The sequence below is a fragment of the Nannobrachium achirus genome (genome assembly GCF_963921795.1).
Source record: "Nannobrachium achirus genome assembly, chromosome: 16".
Lineage (NCBI taxonomy): Eukaryota > Metazoa > Chordata > Actinopteri > Myctophiformes > Myctophidae > Nannobrachium > Nannobrachium achirus.
In genome coordinates this window covers 7,512,585-7,535,404 of record NC_137823.1, presented here as the reverse complement: position 1 = coordinate 7,535,404, position 22,820 = coordinate 7,512,585, and the positions used below count along the sequence as shown (strand labels likewise).

The following is a 22,820-nucleotide window of genomic DNA, read 5'->3' as shown; positions in this document are numbered from 1 at the left end:
CCTTTTCAGGTAGAACTTAGTTGCTAAAATGCTGCGCTATTTGAAGAGATTAACCAGCAGAATGAGGCAGAGAACAGTCTGTCAATCTGGGTTACAACTAGTAGAAAATAGCCGATCTACAAGCTGTGGCTGAGAGATAAATCTTAGCATCCCCACCCGGCGCCCCCTGCTTCGCCACATAAAGAGTAACGTTATATGATTTGGATTGTGATTATTAATGAAAATGTAAAACGGAACGCGATGTCAACGCACCAAGCACAGACACATAGCCTACGTTTAGTGAGCAGCACGAGCAGTTGTTTGAATATAGGAGTAGGACACATTGTAATTAAATCAACGGTTTGTTTAACTTTTGTCATCTCTATAAACCTATAGCCTATATTCCCAAATACAAGACGTTACTTATGTTCGTCTAATCAACTTCATCACAACCAGCCGTGCAAGCTGGCATTCATTTAACAGAGTTCCCGTGCTGTGTGGTGGTTTATTTTCTCCAGTAATCGTCTCTTATTTAACTCTCAAAAACAACCAGTCCGCTCATAATAAATAACAACATTTCGGCTACAGTTCATCTGAACCGCTTGCTGTGAAGCACAACGGACCCAAAAAGCAGCCTGCACGCGTCTCCACTCGATCAAGAATGGCACTGGTTATACTTCTTTCAGTGCGACGGTGTTGTGCGGTGAGCATATAGACGATCTAAAAGCCCTCAAAGCCCCGAGGATGCGTCTAGTTGTAGGCTTGTAGATTAACGCGCAACACGTTCGTACGGACAAAGTACAAACCCAGTTTAACCGTAATTCCTCCAACAGTCGTGCATGATTGGTTCTTTAGTTTACCGTATATGACAATCACACCAGCAAACTGGCTGAGGTAAGATTTTTATAAGCCACAAATGACAGTATAAAAATAGAAAGGATTATCAAGCCAATTTCACCAGCAACAACAACAATATAATAACAACCATAACAATAATACCGGTAATAAATATTATTATAATAGTAATACTAATAGACCTGCAATAATGGTGGGACGGATTACATTCATTTGGGGACGGTTCAATTTGTATTTTGGGACGGTCCCGGGACGTAGGTGAAAAAAGTTAGTCTGGAGCCCTGACACACACACACACACACACACACACACACACACACACACACACACACACACACACACACACACACACACACACACACACTCGCTCTACCTTCATGGGCGACGGGTCCACAATGGGCGACGGGTCCACCATCCACCAGGAGGCTCTGCCATTGCTGCGGCAGCCCGGTGAACTTCTGCTCCCGCGCGTCGAAGCCTGTGCACCCGGTGCTCGAAGTTCGACGGAGCCGAGGGCATCTTCTTCCCAAACATGCTGGAAAACACCGGCAAACCTGGCGAACCCCAACAGCAGAGACAGAGAGAGAGAGAGAGAGAGACAGAGAGACACTGTTTAACCACTTTATACTTTGACATACCGCATGCTTAGTGAGAATGGCCGTGTGATGCGTTATGAGAGCCTGTAGATGTTTTGGAAAGTTTTGGACGTTTAGCTTATAACGACATGCCCAAAATGGGGATGCCAGTTTCAAAGTGGTAAATTTGGCAGCTAAATACTGTATACTGCAACAAACTGATACACTGATCTCAATTCAGCCTCGAAGGTCGTAGGTGAAAAATTTCACACTCAAGGACACACCAGCTGTTAGTTAATGGCCCAACTGTGTCACAAACACACACACACACACACACACACACACACACACACACACAGTATACCAGTTACTAGTAGTGTTGGCTCTGTGGGCAGGTGCCAAGTGCTTCTGGCTAAAGGAATTCATGATCTCCAGCTTGTCAACCCCTCTCCTCTCCTCTCCTCTCCTCTCCTCTCCTCTCCAGGTATGATGGGTTCTTCGGTAGAGAGAACAGATGAGAATGTTCGTGAATACCTTCTGTACCGAGGCTTCACCTCCACTCTGAGACACCTGGACAGCGAGATCAAAGTGGACAAAGATAAAGGTTTCAGGGTGAGTTTAACCCATTTAGACCTAGGATTATTGACTGCTTTAACTATTGAAAAATAGCAGATATACAAGCTCACAGCGCGGCACCGAGTGCCGCGCTGCGAGCTTGTAGATCTGCTATTTTTGAAAAATCATGATTTTTCTTTGCAAGTCTTTGAATATATCTATTTAAAAGCAAACATTTGTAACTCAAATATTAGCTTCTGGGGGGTCCCTGGAACAACATATTTTGAGATGGGGGTCCGTGGCCAAATACCTGTAATTTTGGGGGTCCTTGACTTGAAAAAGTTTGAGAACCACTGATTTAGAGGAAGGATTTAGAAGTCGGGTTAAAGATCGGGTCAAAGATATTCAAAGACTAGCACACATTTTACAATTTTTCAAAAATAGCAGATCTACAAGCTCGCAGCGCGGCACTCGGTGCCGCGCTGTGAGCTTGTATATCTGCTATTTTTCTAAAGTTAAAGCATACAATAATGGTTAAAGTGGTTAAAATCTAACGCGACTCGGGCGCGTTCCAGGTATTTGAGAGTTAATTTAATTTAATTTAATTACACTGAGATTAAAGTGGACAAAGACAAAGTTTTCAGGGTGAGTTTGTGCCAATCAAAGTGACTGTACTGGCCAATCGCAGGGCATCTTTTCTGGGACATGGCAAAACGCATAAGCACAACATCTGTTTAGCAGAGTGTGATTGCTTGTGTGGGACAACGATGGCATAGATGTGTTTGTAATGACAACAACTGGTAACACGTTCATGAAAAATGAAAGCACTTTTGACCACACGTCCACAACAAATATTGTAAAAGCCATGAGCTTATGGGCTCCACTCTATGCTAGGAGAGCTGCTGGGTTCTGCTGGGGAAACTGGACAACAGGGGCATTTCTGCCTAATAAACCCCATGGACAGTCATTTGGGATCAATCAAGAAAATGAGCCTAGATGTTATTTAGTCTGAGTTGTCCTTTAATTTAATTTAATTACACTGAGATCAAAGAGGAAAAATAATTAAATGACAGTTTACTTTAATAATTAAAGTAAACTGTAATTTAATTTAGGCAGGGGTTGACACTAAGGTCTCAGAGGCACTTGCCCGTTGGGCAAGTACAGTTCATATTCTACTTGCCCTCAGGTCTTGGCCACTTGCCCCCTGGCAACGCTGGACGATCTGAGTCAGAGATGTGTTTATCTTAGCACAGAACGCAAACGTAAAGCGCGTGCATTAATCTGGCCATGCTTTAGCATAATGTGAGTTTGTACGCCTTGTAGATTAGCTGTTTTCGACTGAGCTCACGTAGCCACTGGCTGCACGTTCGGTGTGTGTGTGTGTGTGTGTGTGCGTGTGCGTGTGCGTGTGCGTGTGCGTGCGTGCGTGCGTGCGTGCGTGCGTGCGTGCGTGCGTGCGTGCGTGCGTGCGTGGGAGGGAGGGAGGGAGGGAGGCGAGAGAGGGAGGCGAGAGAGAGAGAGACGGAACACTAGCCCCGTTCAAGTAGGCACAGATCTCATTATTATGTTACTCAAAATGTGCACTTGCCCGGTCGGGCAACCCAGTAGCAGTAGTGGCCCAAAGGTACAAGAGCACGTTGGTGTGGGGAGTCTTGAAGACGCAACAGTCTTTAGTTAGCTACTCTGTGACTGTCTGACCGACAGTCTTTAGTTAGCTACTCTGTGACTGTCTGACCGACGAGACGCGTTAAGAAAGAACGTAGCAAGCAGCTAGCTCTGAACAGTCAAAGCATAGCATGTGTCAAGTAGACTAACGTCACCTTGACTTCTGGTCGGTGGACTGGTATCGGTTGATAAGCAGATTTTGGTATCGGATGTTATATTGGTAAGGAAAAAAATGCTATCGTAACATTCCTAATTTAATGACCCTGTCTGTCTGTCTGTCTGTCTGTCTGTCTGTCTGTCTGTCTGTCTGTCTGTCTGTCTGTCCGTCCGTCCATCCAGGTGGACAAGATGGTGCAGCAGCTGCTCCACCTCGTGGAGACTTTTGACCTGGCCGGGCTGCGTGAATACTGGTTCTATCTGGAACGGAGACTGTTCAGCCATCTGGAAGATGTTTACTCTAACACTGTCAACAAACTGAGGACCAGTCTCTATCGATACTATGTAGTTAATACTATACAGGTTAGTATACAGTCTCTAATAGATACTATGTAGTTAATACTATACAGGTTAGTATATAGGTACTATGTAGTTAATACTATACAGGTTAGTATACAGTCTCTAATAGATACTATGTAGTTAATACTATACAGGTTAGTATATAGGTACTATGTAGTTAATACTATACAGGTTAGTATACAGTCTCTAATAGATACTATGTAGTTAATACTATACAGGTTAGTATACAGTCTCTATATAGATACTATGTATTTAATACTATACAGGTTAGTGCAGGGGTCTTCAACGTTTTCAGGCCAAGGACCCCTTAGTTGAGAGAGAAAAAAATCCACTCGTCCTAGACTCTTCTCCCTCCTGGCCTCCAAACTGTGGAATAAACTCCCTGTTGCACTTAGAACTACAGACTCGCTATATAATATGTGTTGTTGTTTTAATTATTATTGTGGGAGAGAGCAATCATTCAATGCACCAAGCAACAATGTTGAATTGTAATTCATCAATGAAAAGCATCTCTCTCTCTGTCTGTCTGTCTCTCTGTCTCTAGAGTGCCGTCATTCTCTTACGTTTTATTTTGAAGAGCCCCGAAAGCCACTTGCATGTCCATGTTGTGGAAATTAACGATTTTAAAATGGACGTCAGTTTGTTTACTTTCGTTGCGAAACTAAAATCCTAACCGCGGCCGGCCGTCACAGCCCAGTTTCGCGATGAAAAAGACCGGTTACAGTTTACAGTTTAGGCGGATCTCTGCGTTTTCTGCGTTTTGGAAGTAGATTCCAAGATAAAGCCGTTTCTTTGCATCAGCATAGAACCGGAGCTTATGGAGATTACATGGCTTCCTGGTGCTGGCGGCCGAGTTGCATCATGGGATATGTAGTTGTTTCGCTCCGCAGCGGCATCTGTTTAGAGGGTAACCAGGTCTCTCTGTCTGTCTGTCTGTGTGTCTGTCTATCAGAAAGGAAGGCTGGATATAACCCAGGAGTTCTTCCAGAAGCAGGGGGCGGAGCTTCACGGCCAGACGGAGTGGCGCGATTGGTTCTCCCTGCCGTTCATCCCATCCCCCGAACAGCACCCCATCTTCGCGCCGTACTTCTCCCGCCAGTGGGCCGACACCTTCCTGGTGTCCCTGAGCAACTTCCTGTCCGTGCTCTTCCAGTGCATGCATATCCTTTATTCTACTTCCTGTCTGTATTTAAACGTCCCGTCTGTGCTGGTCCAGTGCATGCATAGACTCACGTGGCCGAAAATGTCGGTCGGGTCGGGTGGTCAGGTTTGGGAAGAATTTGAGAACTATATCACAGTAAAAATAATACAAAAATATATTTTCTTTTTTCATTGAGCCCGAGTTCCTACCCGGCCCGACTAATTGGCATACATTGTAGGCCCTACCCCACCCTAATGTCGGGTCGGGTAAGGGCAAAATTTGAGAACTCTACTGCTGATCACCTCATAAGTTTATATTATTATTATTATTATAAATTATAAGTCTTAACTGCTCCTCACCCCAGCCTGCTCTGCTGAGTTTTGACGCTGAGCTGCAGAGAAGCATCAGCCTGACTGAAGAGAACGAACAGCTCAGACAACTGGTAAGAACCAGGTATAACTGGTAAGAACCAGTTCTAGTCTCCACCAGGCCCAAAGGCATGGCCCAGACTGTGTTTGGTTCGGCACCCTGTCCACGTGTCTATGTCAGTGTTTCTCAACCTTTTTTCTGCATGGGCACACTTTTCATGTCCCAAGAATCCATGGGAACACCAACATAATACGGAGGTGTAAATATTGTCACTGTCGGGAAGAAACCTTGTATCTCCAAGTTTAGTTTCAAATGTGCACATTTCTGCTTCATCATACAAGGCTGTCGCACAACAGTAGCGAAAACAGCAGATCTACAAGCACACAACGCCTCGCACCGCGAGGCGTTGTGTGCTTGTAGATTGGCTGTTTTCACTAGTTTAAATCATTTTTAAAATTATAAATACAATACTGGCTTTCAAGCAGTTTCAAACTTTCAAGGTGCACACTTGACCCGTCTCAGGGGCACACCAAAGGTCCCCAGGCACAATGGTTGAGAAACACTGTTATAAGGATATGTCCTAAAGATAAGGGTCTATTCTAACATGGTCTTATAAGGATATGTCCTAAAGATAAGGGCTCCATACAAATAGTTACAGAAATACAGGTTTAAGCATAGAGGAGTCATCTCGGCTGTTAGATTGACAGCTGTAGTTGAGTTAAGATTAGCACACGTATTGTGAGAGCTCGCTGACGAGACTCTCAATGAGTTTGCATGGAAGGCAAACAAGTACATAATATTTGGTCGTCTATACTTTGCTGCCACCACATTTGTCACATGGCAGAGAGTGAATTAAGTGTTAATTAAATGTTGTGTTTCATTAATGAAGTGTTAATTAAACGTTGATGTGTTCCAGGTGTTTGCGCTGCAGGGCTCTTCCGGCGCTGGGATGAAGGACCAATCAGAGAGCTCCGGAGAACAGGCCCCGCCCCACCACAAACTGCCCGCCTACGTCCAGAACATGGACCGCCTGGGAGACACTGAGCTGTGAGGACCTTCTAACACCTTTAAATATGTTTTACTGAGCTGTGAGGACCTTCTAACACCTTTAAACGTGATTTACCTGTCTGTCAGGACCTTCACCCTCTTGCTATTCTCCTTTTAAGTTTTCAACTGCTGACAGAAAACTCTACATTTATACTGTACATGTCTTCTATGAGCTGTGAGGATGCAACGCCTCTCCTTCAAATAGGGAATTTAAGCAAGGACGGCTACGGCAGTCCACTCCGGTAAATCAGGGTCAGTGCTCGGTTAGCCTTCCCTAACACAGGCTGATTTTGGTCTAGAGGGGGGCGGATTCACCGGCTGAAAACAGCCAGTGGATCCTATTGGTTCACGATCTGTGCCATGGCCCGCCTCCCACTTCCTATGCCAGAAATTGCAGCAGGTTACCCCAGGCTTTTATCTTTCTTCCTATCGCCAAAATAAAAGCTTGGGTTTCCGAAGGCTAGTGCTCGGTAGATAAACCTGCCTGCCGTGTCACCATGGGAACCAAAGAGTTCAGTGAAAGGGGTGGGAACCCGTCGCAGACGGCTGTTTGCTTAACCGTTCTGACTGCTACGGCGATTGCGTCATAGCAGCTGTACTTCCACCTGGCAGAGGCATCCTGAAAACCGTCCTGGCTTAAATTCCCTAATGTTGTGACTACTGCTCCACAACAAAACCTCTCCTTTAAATGTTTAAACTACTGCTCCACAACAACAACTAGAAAGTGTGGTTGCCTATTTATAGATTATATATTTATATGATATATATATTAGATATTGTGATGTCACGCGAACCAATCCTCAAATCCATGATATCATCCAACCTGGAACGGTTACAGAAACAGTCCATTAAACTCAATGGACTTTTGGGGTTTTGGGGTTACTCTAGGTCAAATAATGATAATAATGATAATAATAATAAATGTGTGGTTGTCCTGTAGGCAACCACACTAACAACACCACTACCCAGTACCCACCTCTCAACTCTTCACTTTGTTTCTACACCTTGAAACTATTCTCCTTTAAAACTTTACATTTTATCTTGTCTTCTATGCACTGTTAAAGCTATACTCTGGAAGTTGCTCAACTACTGGTCAGTGGCGGTATTGTTTTTTTCGTCCGTTTTTCGCCTCTGCGACCAGGCGTTGGGGAGTAACAGGCTAGACTCCGACACCAGAGTAAACACTGCTGCTGAGGCAAGCTACTTCCTGAAAAGACGGCAAGACGCTTTAGGGGCTGAAATTCACAGAGTGGGTCTTCTAAAACTTTAGCGAATTTAATAGTTAGGACAATTTTAAGATTTGTTTTATTGGAAAAGTTACATATTATAGCTTTAACTGCGTCGACTGAAAAGTTTTTGGTGGTTGTTTTGGACAATACTTGGTGGACATTTTGGATTGATGCCAAGTAGAATTTCTCAGGACTTTTAGAAGGGTGTTGTGGTCCAGGGACGTGCTGGCCATTGGGAAAAGCGGGACAACTCCCGAACGGCCGGTTCATTCCCGGCCGGGCCAGGCCGGCCATTAGGAAAAAATTAAAAATAAAATGTCGGCCTTCGTTCCGTTTTGGGGGCTGGGCGGCCAAAAAAGTAAATGGTCACTGTCGGGCAGAAACCTTGTATCTCCAAGTTTCAAATTTGTATTTTTTTTCGCAAAGCAAAGCCCTGCTTCATCATACAAGGCCGTCGCACAAAAGTAGTGAAAACAGCAGATCTACAAGCACACAACGCCTCGCGGTGTGAGGCGTTGTGTCCTTGTAGATCGACTGTTTTCACTAGTTTATATCATTTTTAAAATGATAAATACAAAACAAATGTTTTTGGACATACAAGGTTTCCACCCGACAACGACGAAATATAACTCATGTAATTGGCCCACTGGCTTGTCACTTGTCATGATCTGAAATGACAAATCTTTGAGTAGCAGCAGCGCTATAGAGAGATCTCTCTCTCTATAGCGCGCAATGAGGGCCTCTCCAAGTATTTTTCCCGGGCTGAATCAGGGGCCCAGCATGTCCCTGTTGTGGACGCCTCATCTTTTAGAACAGTGTTGTAATAGACATGATGCAACGATGGTGAAAGAATATTCTGTTACCGTGACGCTAGTTGGACCACCATGTTTTCAACGTGACCGTACGGTACGTTACACGAACAACAACTCTTCACCGGTAGGAAAATACAAAACCACACAGAAGTCTTTAAATTATTGTATTCACCCCAGTCCAACACCATACTGTGTAACTTTTGAATTTGAATGCATTTTAAAGGGCAGATTTCATGATGTTTTTATTCTTAGGTTTATTCTTTGATGTTTTTACGGGTTTAGTCATATTTTCTTTGTTTATAAACTACTAGTATTATTTCAAACCATTCAGTGCTTTATAATCCAACAGTAATATTTAAACCAATAGGACTGAGGCAGTTTCTAAAAACGCCTTCTAAATCCTGACTTCCATTTTCTAAAAAAAAAAAAAAAAAAAAAACTTAGATAAATTACAAATATTCATTCAAAAAATTACAACAACAATATGTTGCTATAGCCTATACCAGCGGTTCCCAAACTTTTTTGTCTCAGGGCACCCCATAAATATATTTATAGGCACCCCTGCATTATAATTTTCACTCCCAGCACCGTATATGTATAGCATATCATCGTTGTCGCGTGGAAACCTTGTATGCCCAAAACCGTTTGTTTTGTATTTATCATCTATAAAATGTACTAAACTAGTGAAAACAGCAGATCTACAAGTACACAACGCCTCGCATCATGTGCTTGTAGATCGGCTGTTTTCACCAGTTTAGTGCGACGGTCTTGTATAATGAAGGAGGGCTTTTTGCTTTACCAAAAAGACGTTCACATTTGAAACTTGGAAATACCAGGTTTCTGCCCGACAGTGACAATATTTTAGTGATTATGTTGCGAGGAAAACATTGTGATAATAGCCATTTTGGTTAGAACTGACTGAAAATAACTTTGTACTTCAAGTTTAAAATTATATTAAATAATATTTGTTTCAGTGTCCAAATAAATTCCAAATATTATCAAATGATCTCGCAGCACCCCAGGGTGCCCCGTCACCCACTTTGAAAACCCCTGGCCTAACAACAACACCACCACTCAGGTACCTGAAAGGTAGAGTTACAAAATGTTTTAAACCATTCAAAGCTTTAGAGACCTACGGTGGTATTTAGATTCTGAAAATAAAGAGTAAATATCAGGTCAGTTAAAAGTTGAGCACAATATCATTTAATCATTTCATACTATCATGCAAATACATTATTATTATTATTATTATTATTATTGTAACCTCACTCCCCCAAAACCACAGTTTGCATGCCAAGTTTTGTCTTATCATATTTTATTTGTTTTAATATTTAAATGGTTGTTGGAGCAGATTAACCGTTATTATTATTCATTTGTTTTCAACGAATTATATCAATTCAAAGCATGCATTGTTTTCCCCATAGATAATCTATTTATTTATGATAACGATAGAATATGAGTGTTTTGTAAAAAGCGTGTTTTAACAGAATTGTATTTATCACACATGTTCATTATGTTAATGATCATGAATTGTCTTTTACTAAAAGTTTATTAAAAATCGTCATCAGGAAAAAATGAAAGTCTGCCTTTCTTTGCTTTGGACCTTTAAATGAAACTGCCTTTTAAAATGCATTTAAAGTCAAGGTTACACAAGTATCACCTAACTGTGGGTCACGTGATATTTTTTTAGGGGGTCTCCAGATGATTTTTTGGGGGTCCCCATAACAACTTGTTTCTTATTCCCATATGAGACGCAAAGAAATAAGACACACGAGAGTGATCAGAGTGTATATTGGAATGTACTGTGCCGAGAGAGGAATCAGACAGGTTCAGTACAGGAATTCAATAGTTTGTGCTCTCTCTGACAAATGATGTTTTGATGTTATAAAATATAAATATACACGTCATATATACATACAGTATACTAGGGATGTTAATCAACTCATTATTTGCGCATTGACGGGTCGAGGCCGAAAATCGTCGCGTCGATCGAGCAGCTGAGAGGAGATCACAACGGCGCATTACTTTAAGCAACACAACTTATGCTGCTGCACCCATCAGAACTTGCATCAAAGCCCTAATAATAATTATAATAAATAATTGCTCTTCCTTGCGTTAGAATGGAGTCTGTTCTTTAGAGACTAGAAGCGGAGTGACAAAGTCCATGGAACGCAGTGGGAGCGCTCTGGCTGGCACCCCAGGCTAGTGTATCAAATGTGGAGCTTTGGTCTGCCTCACTCTCCCTCCCCGACCGCGTCCACGGGCCGCATTAACGACGAGTAGTGTATTTTGTGTTGTGTTTTATTGTCAATCTTGACAAAATCATCGCACATGACGGCGACGCTGCCATTAACAAGCAAGCTTTCGTGTCAAGTATGCATGCACAGGCAGGAGGTAAACAAAACACATCCAGTCAGTGCTCACAGCTATGATGCGCGCATCATTCCAGTCCAGCAGTGTTTCTCAAACAGCAGTAGTAGGACCTGACTAGCGCCGCATGCATGCGAATCTGCGATGCATGCATGCACAACACAGACATGCACTCGTCTCCGACACAGACACACACACACACCAGTCCTCTCACATTTGGAAAACATTAACGGTTATAAAGTTTTTGAACAAGCGATTAAAACATTTTTGGGGGAAAAAATATTTTTCGACTTATACTTTTTGAGTCGCGGTGAGCATGAGTACATTTTTGAGTCGATTTCTTTTTTTTTTTTTTTTTTTTTTCCCACATCCCTAATATATACATACATTAAACATATCATTGTTTATTTGGGGATAGGCTCCAGACAGTTGATACTGCAAGGAGAGGGTGTACTTTCACAAGGCCTCGATCGAGGCCTTGGTGTCAGACCTTGGTCAGTAAGTCATCAATATGAAGTGATAAAACAGATTATATTAACCATAACAAAAATAATTGCTATCACCCCAGATGATTTGCTTAATGTGCAACATTGTTTTCTCACCCAACAGTAAACAAACCAACATACCAACATGTATGTATATACTGTACTTGAATATACCGTAAACAAACCAACATACCAAAATGTATATACAGTATAAGTGCAATTATATATACCGGTATATATTTTTTTCAAAGCGATCATTTGTAACTCAAATATTTGCTTCTATATTTCACCTGGACGTTTTAGCTACTCCACAGCGCCCTCTACAGATCCTGTCAATAGAAATGTCCACTGACAAGATTTTCACCTTCAGGTGAAATCTCATCTTTTCTGTCCATAAAGTGTATTTTAGACGTGAGGTGGGGGCTCAGAGTGTTGCCACTAAGGAAAGTAGGCTTTCCCCTCCATAAAACACGATTTGTTTTGGTGAGTAGAGAAAGTGCATTTGTTATGTCTGGACCAGACGGATGAGACCATCAGTAAGAATGCCCATAACAATAGTGTGTGGCCCTGTGGGGAAACCACGCTAACTAGAAAGTTGCAATTAGAAATTGCAAGTGTGGTTGACGTTGACTCTGATGGGGAGCCAATCCGAGTTGGGGTGAAAAGGATGACATCACAATATCAAGGTATCGTGATGTCTGATTGGCTGAAGGGTTGCACTCTGTCGAGGTACCCACAGGTATAAAGAGCTAGATGCCTCGGTCGCCTCTGCAGTTAATTGGAGCGATGTGCAAAAGTTCTAGTCCGGACTTCCTGGAAAAAAATCACACCTAGTGTGAAGTGAGCGGTGGTCGTGCTTGCATAACGTCTTCAGACTAGGATTTGAGTCTAGGATGTACAGGCTATGCTACACACACACACGTTTTGCTATGGCAAAAGGCTACAGACACACGCACAGCCACTCTATGGAGCGGTTTACCACCGCTCAAAAAACAAGGGAACGCTGTCAGTCAAAGTGACTACTGGCCAATCACAGCGCGACTTTTCCGGGGACTTATCCAAGGACCACAATTCAATTCAACAGAGCCAGTTCCGATGTTGCGCGGCTCAGCTGCTCTCACAGGCTGCGTACCTAAAGACCCGCCCCCACCTGCCTCTGATTGGCCTGGCAACTTCCTTATGTGTGACGCACGCGGAAGCAATGAACACGGAAGTGATGAAGATTCCCTGGGTTGCTAAATGCATAAGCCCCCTAGCCGAAGGAGGCGTCTAACTTTCTATGTATATGGAGGTACCAACTTGTGCCTTGTGCACACGTAGGCCATGTATGGCCGGCCTACTTGTGCGCCAGCAGAGCACGTAGAGTTCTCAAATTCTGCCCGAACCCGACCAACATTTAGGGTAGGGCCTAAAATGTATGCTAATTAGTCGGGCCGGGTAGGGCCTAGGGCTCAATGAAAAAAGAAAATATTCGTTTTTATTATTTTATTACTATTACTATAATAGACCTGACCATACCCGACCCGACAGGGCCTAAAATGTATGCCAACTAGTAGGGCCGGGTAGGGCCTCGGGCCTGCCCAGTTAGGGCCCAGTTAGGGCCGGGTCTTAATTTTCAGGCCCGTTGAGAACTCTAAGAGCACGGCATGAGGTGCGCTCACCACTGGCATCATAAAGAAAAGAATGCTGGTCCCTCATTGGCTGTTAATGATGACGTAGCCAGGAATGCTGGTCCCTGATTGGGCTACGGGTTTAAACACACACAGACACCGACATACCTACTAGTTACCTTACCTACATACGCTGTACTTGCGCGCTCTGCTGGCGCAGGTAATAATAACTAGAAAGATGTGTGTGGTTGCACATTTATTGTCTGGATATATCAGCCAAATTGTCATGTGAAGCTTGACCAATCCTCAAGCTAGCACCAATCCCCCATGTTTATATGAGATACTTCAATGGTTTCCTGTGTAAATAAGCCAAGTGCTTTCCTAGGGTCTCCTTTTAGTTGACCTTGTACCAGGGAACTGTACCTTTTGAGCCGTGGTAAACCGCTCCTATACGTGGCTGTGCGTGTGTCTGTAGCCTTTTTCCTCAGCGTTTTGCCATAGTAAAATGTGTGTACGTAGCATCATGTTTGTCTAGTGATGTCATATGTCGTATGTCTGTAGCCTTTTTCCTCAGCGTTTTGCCATTGCAAAACGTGTGTGTGTGTGTAGCATACCCTGTACATCCTACACTCAAATCCTAATCTGAAGACGTTATGCAAGCACGACCACCGCTCACTTCACATTGGGTGTGATTTTTTCTATGCAAACTTCTAATAAAGTCTTCAATCAATCAATCAATTGAACTTAATGGACTTATATACTCTATAATGGTGATATCACCGAGATTGCTGCTTCCTGATTGGTTAAAAGTTGATCCACAAAAAAATTATTGCCGCACTAGAACAATAGTGTGTACTGCAACCACACTAATAATAATAATAATAATATATCGTCACTGTCGGGCAGAAACCTCGTATCTCCAAGTTTCAAATTTGTACTTTTTTTTTCACAAAATAGAGCCCTGCTTCACCATACAAGGCCGTTGCACAAAAGTAGTGAAAACAGCTGATCTACAAGCACACATAGTGTGCTTGTAGATCGGCCGTTGCACAAAATCTACAAAATCTACAGCTGATCTACAAGCACACTGTGTGCTTGTAGATCGGCTGTTTTCACTAGTTTAAAGCATTTTAAAAATTATAAATACAAAACAAACGGTTTTGGACATACAAGGTTTCCAGCCGACAACGACGATATACTGTATTTTATAGAGACATGTAATCCAATTAGAATAATGATATATATTGTATAGAGACATGGTATCCAATCAGAATAATTATATATATTTTATAGAGACATGGTATCCAATCAGAATAATGATAAATATTTTATAGAGACATGGTATCCAATCAGAATAATGATATATATTTCATCCAATCAGAATAATGATATATATTTTATAGAGACATGGTATCCAATCAGAAGAGCTCCAGTGTGTCCACCACTCCCTCCAGGAACTTCTTCTCCACCTTCCTGCCTCAGGGGAAGCGCACGGCGCTGCCCCCTGCTGGAGGGAACAAGGTGGGACTGTCACCCAATCAGAGCTCAGTGGGCAGGAAGGAACCTGCTGCCGCGGCCAATCAGGTGAGAGCAACGACATCGACGGCCAATCGGGTGAGAGCAAGAACATGGAACATGTGGTGTTGGCCGTTCACCTTGATGAGTAGTCTTAGACATAAAACAGTCTTTAGAATATAAATCACTTTAGTCTTAGTCAGTTTAGGCCGTGTTAAAAACTTTCGTTGGGCTAAATACGGCCCCACAAAACGATAGTTTAGTGATGAGTCATCACTTTTCACAGTTTTGTGGGGGCCGTTTTTAGTCCAAGGAACATTTCTTTTGTGCTAACCAAATGCTTGTAATGGATTCAGAATCATGAAAAACCCCAGATAGACCCTCACATCCTACTTAAAGCAGATTTATTTTTCCTCCTGTAGTATAGTGTATAGAAAGTCAATGGGAGCCCAAATTGATTTGGCCACTGTGGCGACTCCGAAGGGCGCCGACTCAGGCACCCTAGCTAAATCATTAGAGCATGCCCTGGACTACATCTGTGCAAAATTTGGCGCTTTTAGATTAATTAGCACAAAAAATACCCCGGACTAACTAGTCCCTCCCTAGCTCTGGTCCATAGCGTTAGTGGAGTTCTCCCTAACGCTATGTTCCTCCGTATTCCTTGGCAAAACCGAAAAACCCAGCCATCTGGTCCGAAAATAACAAAAACTGTTTCGCCCTTCACTAAACCAAAGGTATCAGGGGACAGTTGAAAGCTTACTCTACTTAGTGGATGCGGTCTGGGCCCCCCACCACACGCTTAAAATACATTTCTTGGGTACAATAAAAAATAATCCACCGGATGGAGACTCCATTTCTTATATATTTTTTTTACTATTTGTCGTCGCCATCACTGTGCCAACTCACTACTGCCGCGCATGTCAGAGGACCGAAATTCACCGCATTAACAGAGCATTAGTCTCGCTGGGTGTTATTCAGCTCTGCGACTTTGGAAGCGCTGTTTCGTAAAAACATGTCTCCGTCCGGTGGATTATATAAGCGTGTGGTGGGGGGCTCAGACTGCGTCCACTAAGTAGAGTAAGCTTTCAACTGTCCACTGATACCTTTGGTTTGCTGAGTAGCGAAACAGTTTTGGTTATTTTCGGACCAGATGGCAGTGTTTTCCGGTTTTGCCAAGGAATACGGAGGTAGAGGAACATAGCGTTAGGGAGAACTCCACTAACGCTATGGACCAGAGCTAGTCCCTCCCTAATATTTTAGTCTAGTTTTTATTTGTTGACATATCATGATCACAGCCATTATACTTACAGTTAGTTTCATCCTTTTTTCCCCAGGCTAAAACCAAGGACGGCCCCTCTGGGAAGGAGGTGAAACCTTCATCCAATCAGGCGGCTCCCAGTGACTCTCAGGCTCCGCCCACTCAGACCAGACAGAAACGAACCACTCAGGAGCATGAGAAGGAACGCAAAGAACTGTTCTCCAAACCTGTCACCTCCCAGGTCCTAGTGCCCTCTCCTCTCCTCTCCTCTCCTCTCCTCTCCCTGTCTCTCCTCTTCTAGCGCCACCATGAGGCCGATCTTTTGCAAAACATTTTGTCCAAAAATCACAAATCAGTGTTCAGTATCTCTACAGTCACTTGATCGACATTAATCTGTCTGATTTTCCATATTCCATCCTGATTGGCTAAGATTGGCTTCCAAAGTTTGCAGGATTGGTCTGTTTTGACCAAAATGCCTCAAATCACAAACACAGCATGCAATTTTTGTGAAATTGTGCACGCACATTCCCACTAGGCAGAGGAAGACATGCCACTTTAAAATCTTCAAATCAGCCTCATGGTGGCGCTATAACAGGCCGATTCGTGTTTTTTACCTATAACTCCACTGATCAGTGTAAAACATTGTATGCACACTTCCCAGAGGCCAAGGAAAAACCTTTGCCCTGCATTTTTCACATCTGCCCTTTTTAGCGCCACCAGGAGGCCGACTTATGTAAAATATATTTTTGGATATTACTATAATAGATTTTATCATGCAATTCAGTACACAGTATCTCTACAGTCATGTGATCAAGACGCATCTGTCCGATATTTCATATTCCATCCTAATTGGCTAACATTGCCTTCCAAAGTTGACAGGATTGGTCCATTTTAAAAAAAAAATCCTCAAATCATGACCGCAGCGTGCAGTTTCCATGAAACTTTGCACGCACATTCCTGCTAGGTCAAGGATCAAATGCCACCCTTTACACCTTGACCTGTTATAGCGCCACCAGCAGGTCAAGGAACAAATGCATGCTCCCAGTGGCGTCAGTTCAGAAAAAGCTAAGGTATGGCAACATGACTGGTGTCTTGCACGCGCACCTTCACGCGAGTGCAAAACACCCGTCATGTTGCCATACCTTAGTAACAGGCATGATACATTTTTTTAAGAAGTACATTTTATTTCATTTTAATTTTTTCGGTGCAGCTAAACTTGGCATGTTAGTAAACATGCCACAATTAACAATAATGCATTTCACCTGTGCAGCTGACCTGTGGAAGCTGGGAATATACCATTTTGTCAATAAAAGTGTGGAGAATATAATTATAATACCTTGTTAAAGTGACCACTTTGTTAAATTTAGCATTTGTAGTTATTTTACTGTAATTTAACAACATAATAACTAGAACAGATAGACAAAGAGACATTCATGGATTTATATTTAAAAGTAACTTTTATTTTCCCCCCTGGACCCAGGGTATGTCAGCTACATACCCCTGCCATACCCAATTGACGCCCCTGCATACTCCTCTCCTCTCCTATCAGGTGGTGGAGAAGAGAGCAGAGACTGAGCTGGATCCTTCATCATATTCATCATTAGCAACAACAATTGAAGCTCCAATTGACGCCGCTCCTGACCCCTCCCTCTCCCTCCCTGACTCCGCCCCCTCTGCAGCAGCCAATGAGAAAGAGGTGGGGAGCGTCTCTGTGGACACGCCCTTCATCAAGCTGAGCCAAGAGGAGTACGGAGAACACCACTCCTCTATACTACACTGCAGGTAAACACTACATCCCCCATAATGCACTGCACCACTCCTCTATACTACACTGCAGGTAAACACTACATCCCCCATAATGCACCACTCCTCTATACTGCACTGCAGGTAAACACTACATCCCCCATAATGCACCACTCCTCTATAAACACTACATCCCCCATAATGCACTGCACCACTCCTCTATACTACACTGCAGGTAAACACTACATCCCCCATAATGCACCACTCCTCTATACTGCACTGCAGGTAAACACTACATCCCCCATAATGCACCACTCCTCTATACTGCACTGCAGGTAAACACTACATCCCCCATAATGCACCACTCCTCTATACTACACTGCAGGTAAACACTACATCCCCCATAATGCACCACTCCTCTATACTGCACTGCAGGTAGGACTATATCCCCCATAATGAACTGCACCACTCCTCTATACTGCACTGCAGGTAAACACTACATCCCCCATAATGCACTGCACCACTCCTCTATACTGCACTGCGCGTAAACACTACATCCCCCATAATGCACCACTCCTCTATACTGCACTGCAGGTAAACACCACATCTCCCTAATGCACTGCACCACTCCTCTATACTGCACTGCGGGTAAACACTACATCCCCCATAATGCACCACTCCTCTATACTGCACTGCAGGTAGGACTACAACCCCCACAATGCACCATCCTCACTGTAGGTAAACACTACATCCCCATAATGGACCACTCCTCTATACTGCACTGCAGGTAGGACTACAACCCCCACAATGCACCACTCCTCTATACTGCACTGCAGGTAGGACTACAACCCCCACAATGCACCATCCTCACTGTAGGTAAACACTACATCCCCATAATGGACCACTCCTCTATACTGCACTGCAGGTAAAAACTACACTGCAGGTAGGACTACAACCCCCACAATGCACCACTCCTCTATACTGCACTGCAGGTAAACACTGCCCTCTGTGGAGGTACCAACTTGCCACAGAGGACGTGGCAGGAAAACTGAATACAGTGCTTTGCGCGCTTCGCTGGTGCTCCTCTATGCTGCCCTCTGTCGAGGTGCCAACTTGCATCTTGTGCACTGGTGGCCATGTATGGCCTACTTGTGCGCCAGCAGAGCGTGCCATGTTATTTATATCAGGTCGCAGTTGTTGATAGTGACATCAGGGGGGCATCGAGGACCTCCCTAGGTAGATGATTGGGAGGCTTCCGTACTAGATGCCCCAACCACCTAAGCTGACTCCTTTAAGGGAGAGGGACAGACACCCGTCTGAGAAAACTCTTATCGGCCATAAAACCTGTATCCACGACCATGACCCACACTTCATGACCAGAGGGGAGAGTAGATTCCTCGGTAGAAAGAGAGCTTTCCTTCTGACTCATCTAGATATTAGTTGGATAACTGGATATTATATATTATTATTAAGGAAACTCTGTAGCACACAGACTTTGACCATCTGCATTATGCAGACAGACAGACTGACAGACACTATCTGAAAACTCTGGCGAGGTTTGGGCTAGACTGACCTCATATTGATGATGTCGGTGTGGAAGTCCATATTTGGGTGGTGACGGACATGCTGACATTATAAAGACGGCGTCGTCGTGTTAGAGGAGCATTGAAGATGGCCGCCACAGAGGATCTACAGTCCATCTCTGTACGAGACAGAGCTATCATAGATCCTACCGAGGACGAGACGCGGTCCGCTTCCCCGACGGAACACGAGGCGGAGTGCCGCGGAACCGCGACGCCCGACCTCGACTACCCGCTGAAGGTGGTCTACTGCGGGGTGTGCTCGCTGCCCACCGAGTTCTGCGAGTTCACGGCGGAGCCGGCCAAATGCCGCCAGTGGCTGGAGAGGAACGTCCCCGAGGCCTTCGCCAGGATGAGCGTGGCGGGAGGGAGCGAGCAGGCCGAGGAAGAGGAGAGAAAGAGGCAGAAGCGAGGCGGCCGAGGTCAGATGAAGCAGAAGAAGAGCTCTGCTGCGGCGACGGGGCCTCAGCGGGTCACCATCGCCAGGGTCCCGCGGGCCAAGAAGAAGTACGTGACGCGGGTGAGCGGCCTGGCCACCTGCCAGGTGGACCTGAAGGAGGCCAAGAGGTTCTTCTCCCAGAGGTTCTCGTGCGGGGTGTCCGCCGCCGACGCGCTGGACGAGGTCATCATCCAGGGAGACGTCACCGACGACCTCGCGCAGGTCATCCTGGAGAGGTGGGCCGAGGAGGTCAGCCGGGAATGCATCCACGACCTGGGAGAGGTCAAGAAGTGAAGAGGTCATGGTCCTATGGCAGTTGTTTCTCATCCGCTGTGCCTGGGGACCTTTGGTGTGCCCCTGAGAAGGGTCAAGTGTGCCCCTTGAAACTGCTTGAAATCTAGTATTGTATTTGTCATTTTAAAAATCACACCCAATGTGAAGTGAGCGGTGGTCGTGCTTGCATAACGTCATCAATTGGTAATTGGTGATGTAATACAGGCTACACACACACATTGCTATGGCAAAACGCTGAGGAAAAAGACTAGGATATAGGTCTAGGATGTAATTGGTGATGTAATATGGCTACACACACACACATATTGCTATGGCAAAACGCTGAGGAAAACACATTGATATGGCAAACCGCTGAGGAAAAGTGGCTACAGATAGATCTAGGATGTAATTGGTGATGTAATATGGCTACACACACATATTGCTATGGCAAAACGCTGAGGAAAACACATTGCTATGGTAAAACGCTGAGGAAAAGTGGCTACAGACACACGCACAGCCACTCTATGGAGCGGTTTACCACCGCTCAAAAATGATTTCAACTAGTGAAAACAGCCGATCTACAAGCACACAACGCCACGCGGTGTGCGTGGCGTTGTGTGCTTGTAGATCTGCTGTTTTCACTACTGTTGTGTGACAGCCTTGTATGACGAAGCAGGGCTTTACTTTGCGAATAAAGGTACAAATTTGAAACTTGGAGATACGAGGTTTCTTCCCGGCAGTGACGATATTTACATCCCCGTATTATGTTGGTGTGCCCATGGATTCTTGGGACATGAAATGTATTTCCTTGCAGAAAAAATCAAACCTCGGTTCGAAGTGAAGCGGTGGACAGATAAAACCTCTATTCTGAATGTATTTGTGGCTTACTACATTTTTTAAACCCTGAAGGCCAAATTATCATGTGAAGCTTGACCAATCCTCAAAGTATCCATTCATCTAACCGGGAGGGACATCGACATTTTGCTTTTTGAAAAAGCCTATTCATTCTGGACTGATATTTTACACGTACGAGACAGGAAAAACCTGTTCATTCTGGCCTGGAGTGACCATATATGGACATAAGGTAACATACTTTGTGTTTTTGAAAATCCCTGTTCATTCTGGACTGAGATCACCATATATGGTAATTAAACGGACATTCTGTTTTTGAAAAAGCCTGTTCATTCTGGACTGAAATGACCATATATGGGCGTGATACACACAAAGCCATTCATTGGAAGCGGTTTTCACCGCTTCAAAAAGGATGAGAAACACTGACCTATGGGAGAAGGGGTTGTGACCCCTGGGAGAGTTCAAGACGTGAAGGGGTCATGATGACCCCTGGGAGAGGTTGGAGGTGAAGGCGCCGCCCTTCACTTTCATTGCGCCACGGGGTTTCTGATGCTCTGACTCGCGCGCACGTTAGACTTCTTGGTTCGTGTTTCAGGACAGGTCTGGTGGAAGGTCTGATGGGACGACGGCAACGTTTCACGTCTCAATTATTTTGTCAAAAATAATTGCGATCAACGATATCATTGTGATAATCCAAATATGCTTAAAGGAGTCGTTCACCCTAACAAATGGCTTATTATCTCATTTGATAGTTAATAGTGAATCATTAATCATAAATCATTGGCTCAGGAATGTGATACAAACTAAAATAATCTGCATGAATTCCAGGTTCCAGAGAACAGTGGCACTACGGTTTAAGTCCTTTTAATGCCTCTAAAAACAGCTGGCGTTGCCGTACTCAAACGGACAGACAGACACCAACTGGGTTAAATGTTGTTGCTATTCATCAGTTAAAGTGGCTATGTCACCTAAAGGGGTACTGTCACCAAATCATCTTAAAAACTAGTTAATATTTTTTTTATGTCATTGTGGGAATGCGCGATAAGCCAATCAAATTAATGAATTGACTGTTACTTACTGTATGTCTGTATTATGTACATTTTCTTCCCATCGCCCGCAGGGCCGCTCTCGCAGCCCTCAGAAAGCAGCTTCTCTGCTCCCACTGGGCTACTGGGCTAGCACTAAAGCTAAAGATACAAATCTATATATACATATGTGCATATAAAAATTATATTCATCCACAAAAACTGGTTGTTACTTCACCATTGTTCATGTGAATATGCTTGTTTATGTTTAATTGTTGAAATGGCGGACATAATGTTTTCACCGAGAGGGGATGTTGCCTCTCGCCGGGGGCTTGCCACCTTTCCCCCCGCTGCCGGTAGCCCCCGCTAGCTCTGTACACACACACACACACACACACACACACACACACACACAGCTGAGAGCTCTGGTTAATCGCGTTAGAATGCGTTCTCCATAACGTTAATACATAAAGATTACTATTATTATTTGTTTAATAGACGATCTACAAGCTTTTGGATTGTTATGTTTAAAGGTATACTTGTGTATTAAACAGTAATTAGTATGAAGTAATGTCATAATCAGGATGGATTGTTATATTTAAAGGTATATTAATGTAGCTATTAACAGTAATTCATTTTAATTAATGTCATTAACAGGGTGGATTGCTCGGGGAGGAGAGTAGCCAGTCTGGATGTGGATGGCGTGGTCAAGGTACATATTTTACATTTTATCTTTATTTCTTTAAATGCTTATTATCAAGGTGTGGTCATTTCATCTAATTAACTAGAAAAAATACTGTTCCTACGAAACAGTGTGTGCTCGCTTGTGACTATACTCTGCAGCGTGCTAACTGTCATGTGAAGCTCAACCAATACTCCAGCTAACACCACTCCTAGATTTGTTTTCCACTAATTGCGCCTCATTGG

General features: G+C 43.9%; 2 protein-coding genes across 2 annotated transcripts in view; both read left to right on the top strand.

The window, feature by feature from the left end:
• Positions 1–22,820, top strand: part of wdr91 (WD repeat domain 91) — a 39,907-nt gene that overhangs the window by 3,449 nt on the left and 13,638 nt on the right. Inside the window, exons 2-10 of the mRNA XM_080743951.1 lie at positions 1,894–2,021; positions 3,969–4,148; positions 5,098–5,305; positions 5,646–5,728; positions 6,572–6,702; positions 14,612–14,792; positions 16,058–16,222; positions 17,531–17,763; positions 22,551–22,605. Of these exons, the coding sequence (XP_080600077.1) occupies positions 1,896–2,021; positions 3,969–4,148; positions 5,098–5,305; positions 5,646–5,728; positions 6,572–6,702; positions 14,612–14,792; positions 16,058–16,222; positions 17,531–17,763; positions 22,551–22,605 (1,362 nt within the window). The 5' untranslated portion in view covers positions 1,894–1,895. The remainder of the gene's footprint in view (positions 1–1,893; positions 2,022–3,968; positions 4,149–5,097; positions 5,306–5,645; positions 5,729–6,571; positions 6,703–14,611; positions 14,793–16,057; positions 16,223–17,530; positions 17,764–22,550; positions 22,606–22,820) is intronic.
• Positions 19,396–20,037, top strand: LOC308300272 (density-regulated protein-like; the record flags this gene model as incomplete). The annotated part of the gene is made up of 1 exon (XM_080744092.1): positions 19,396–20,037. One exon carries the CDS (start codon positions 19,396–19,398, stop codon positions 20,035–20,037), a length of 642 nt encoding a protein of 213 aa, XP_080600218.1.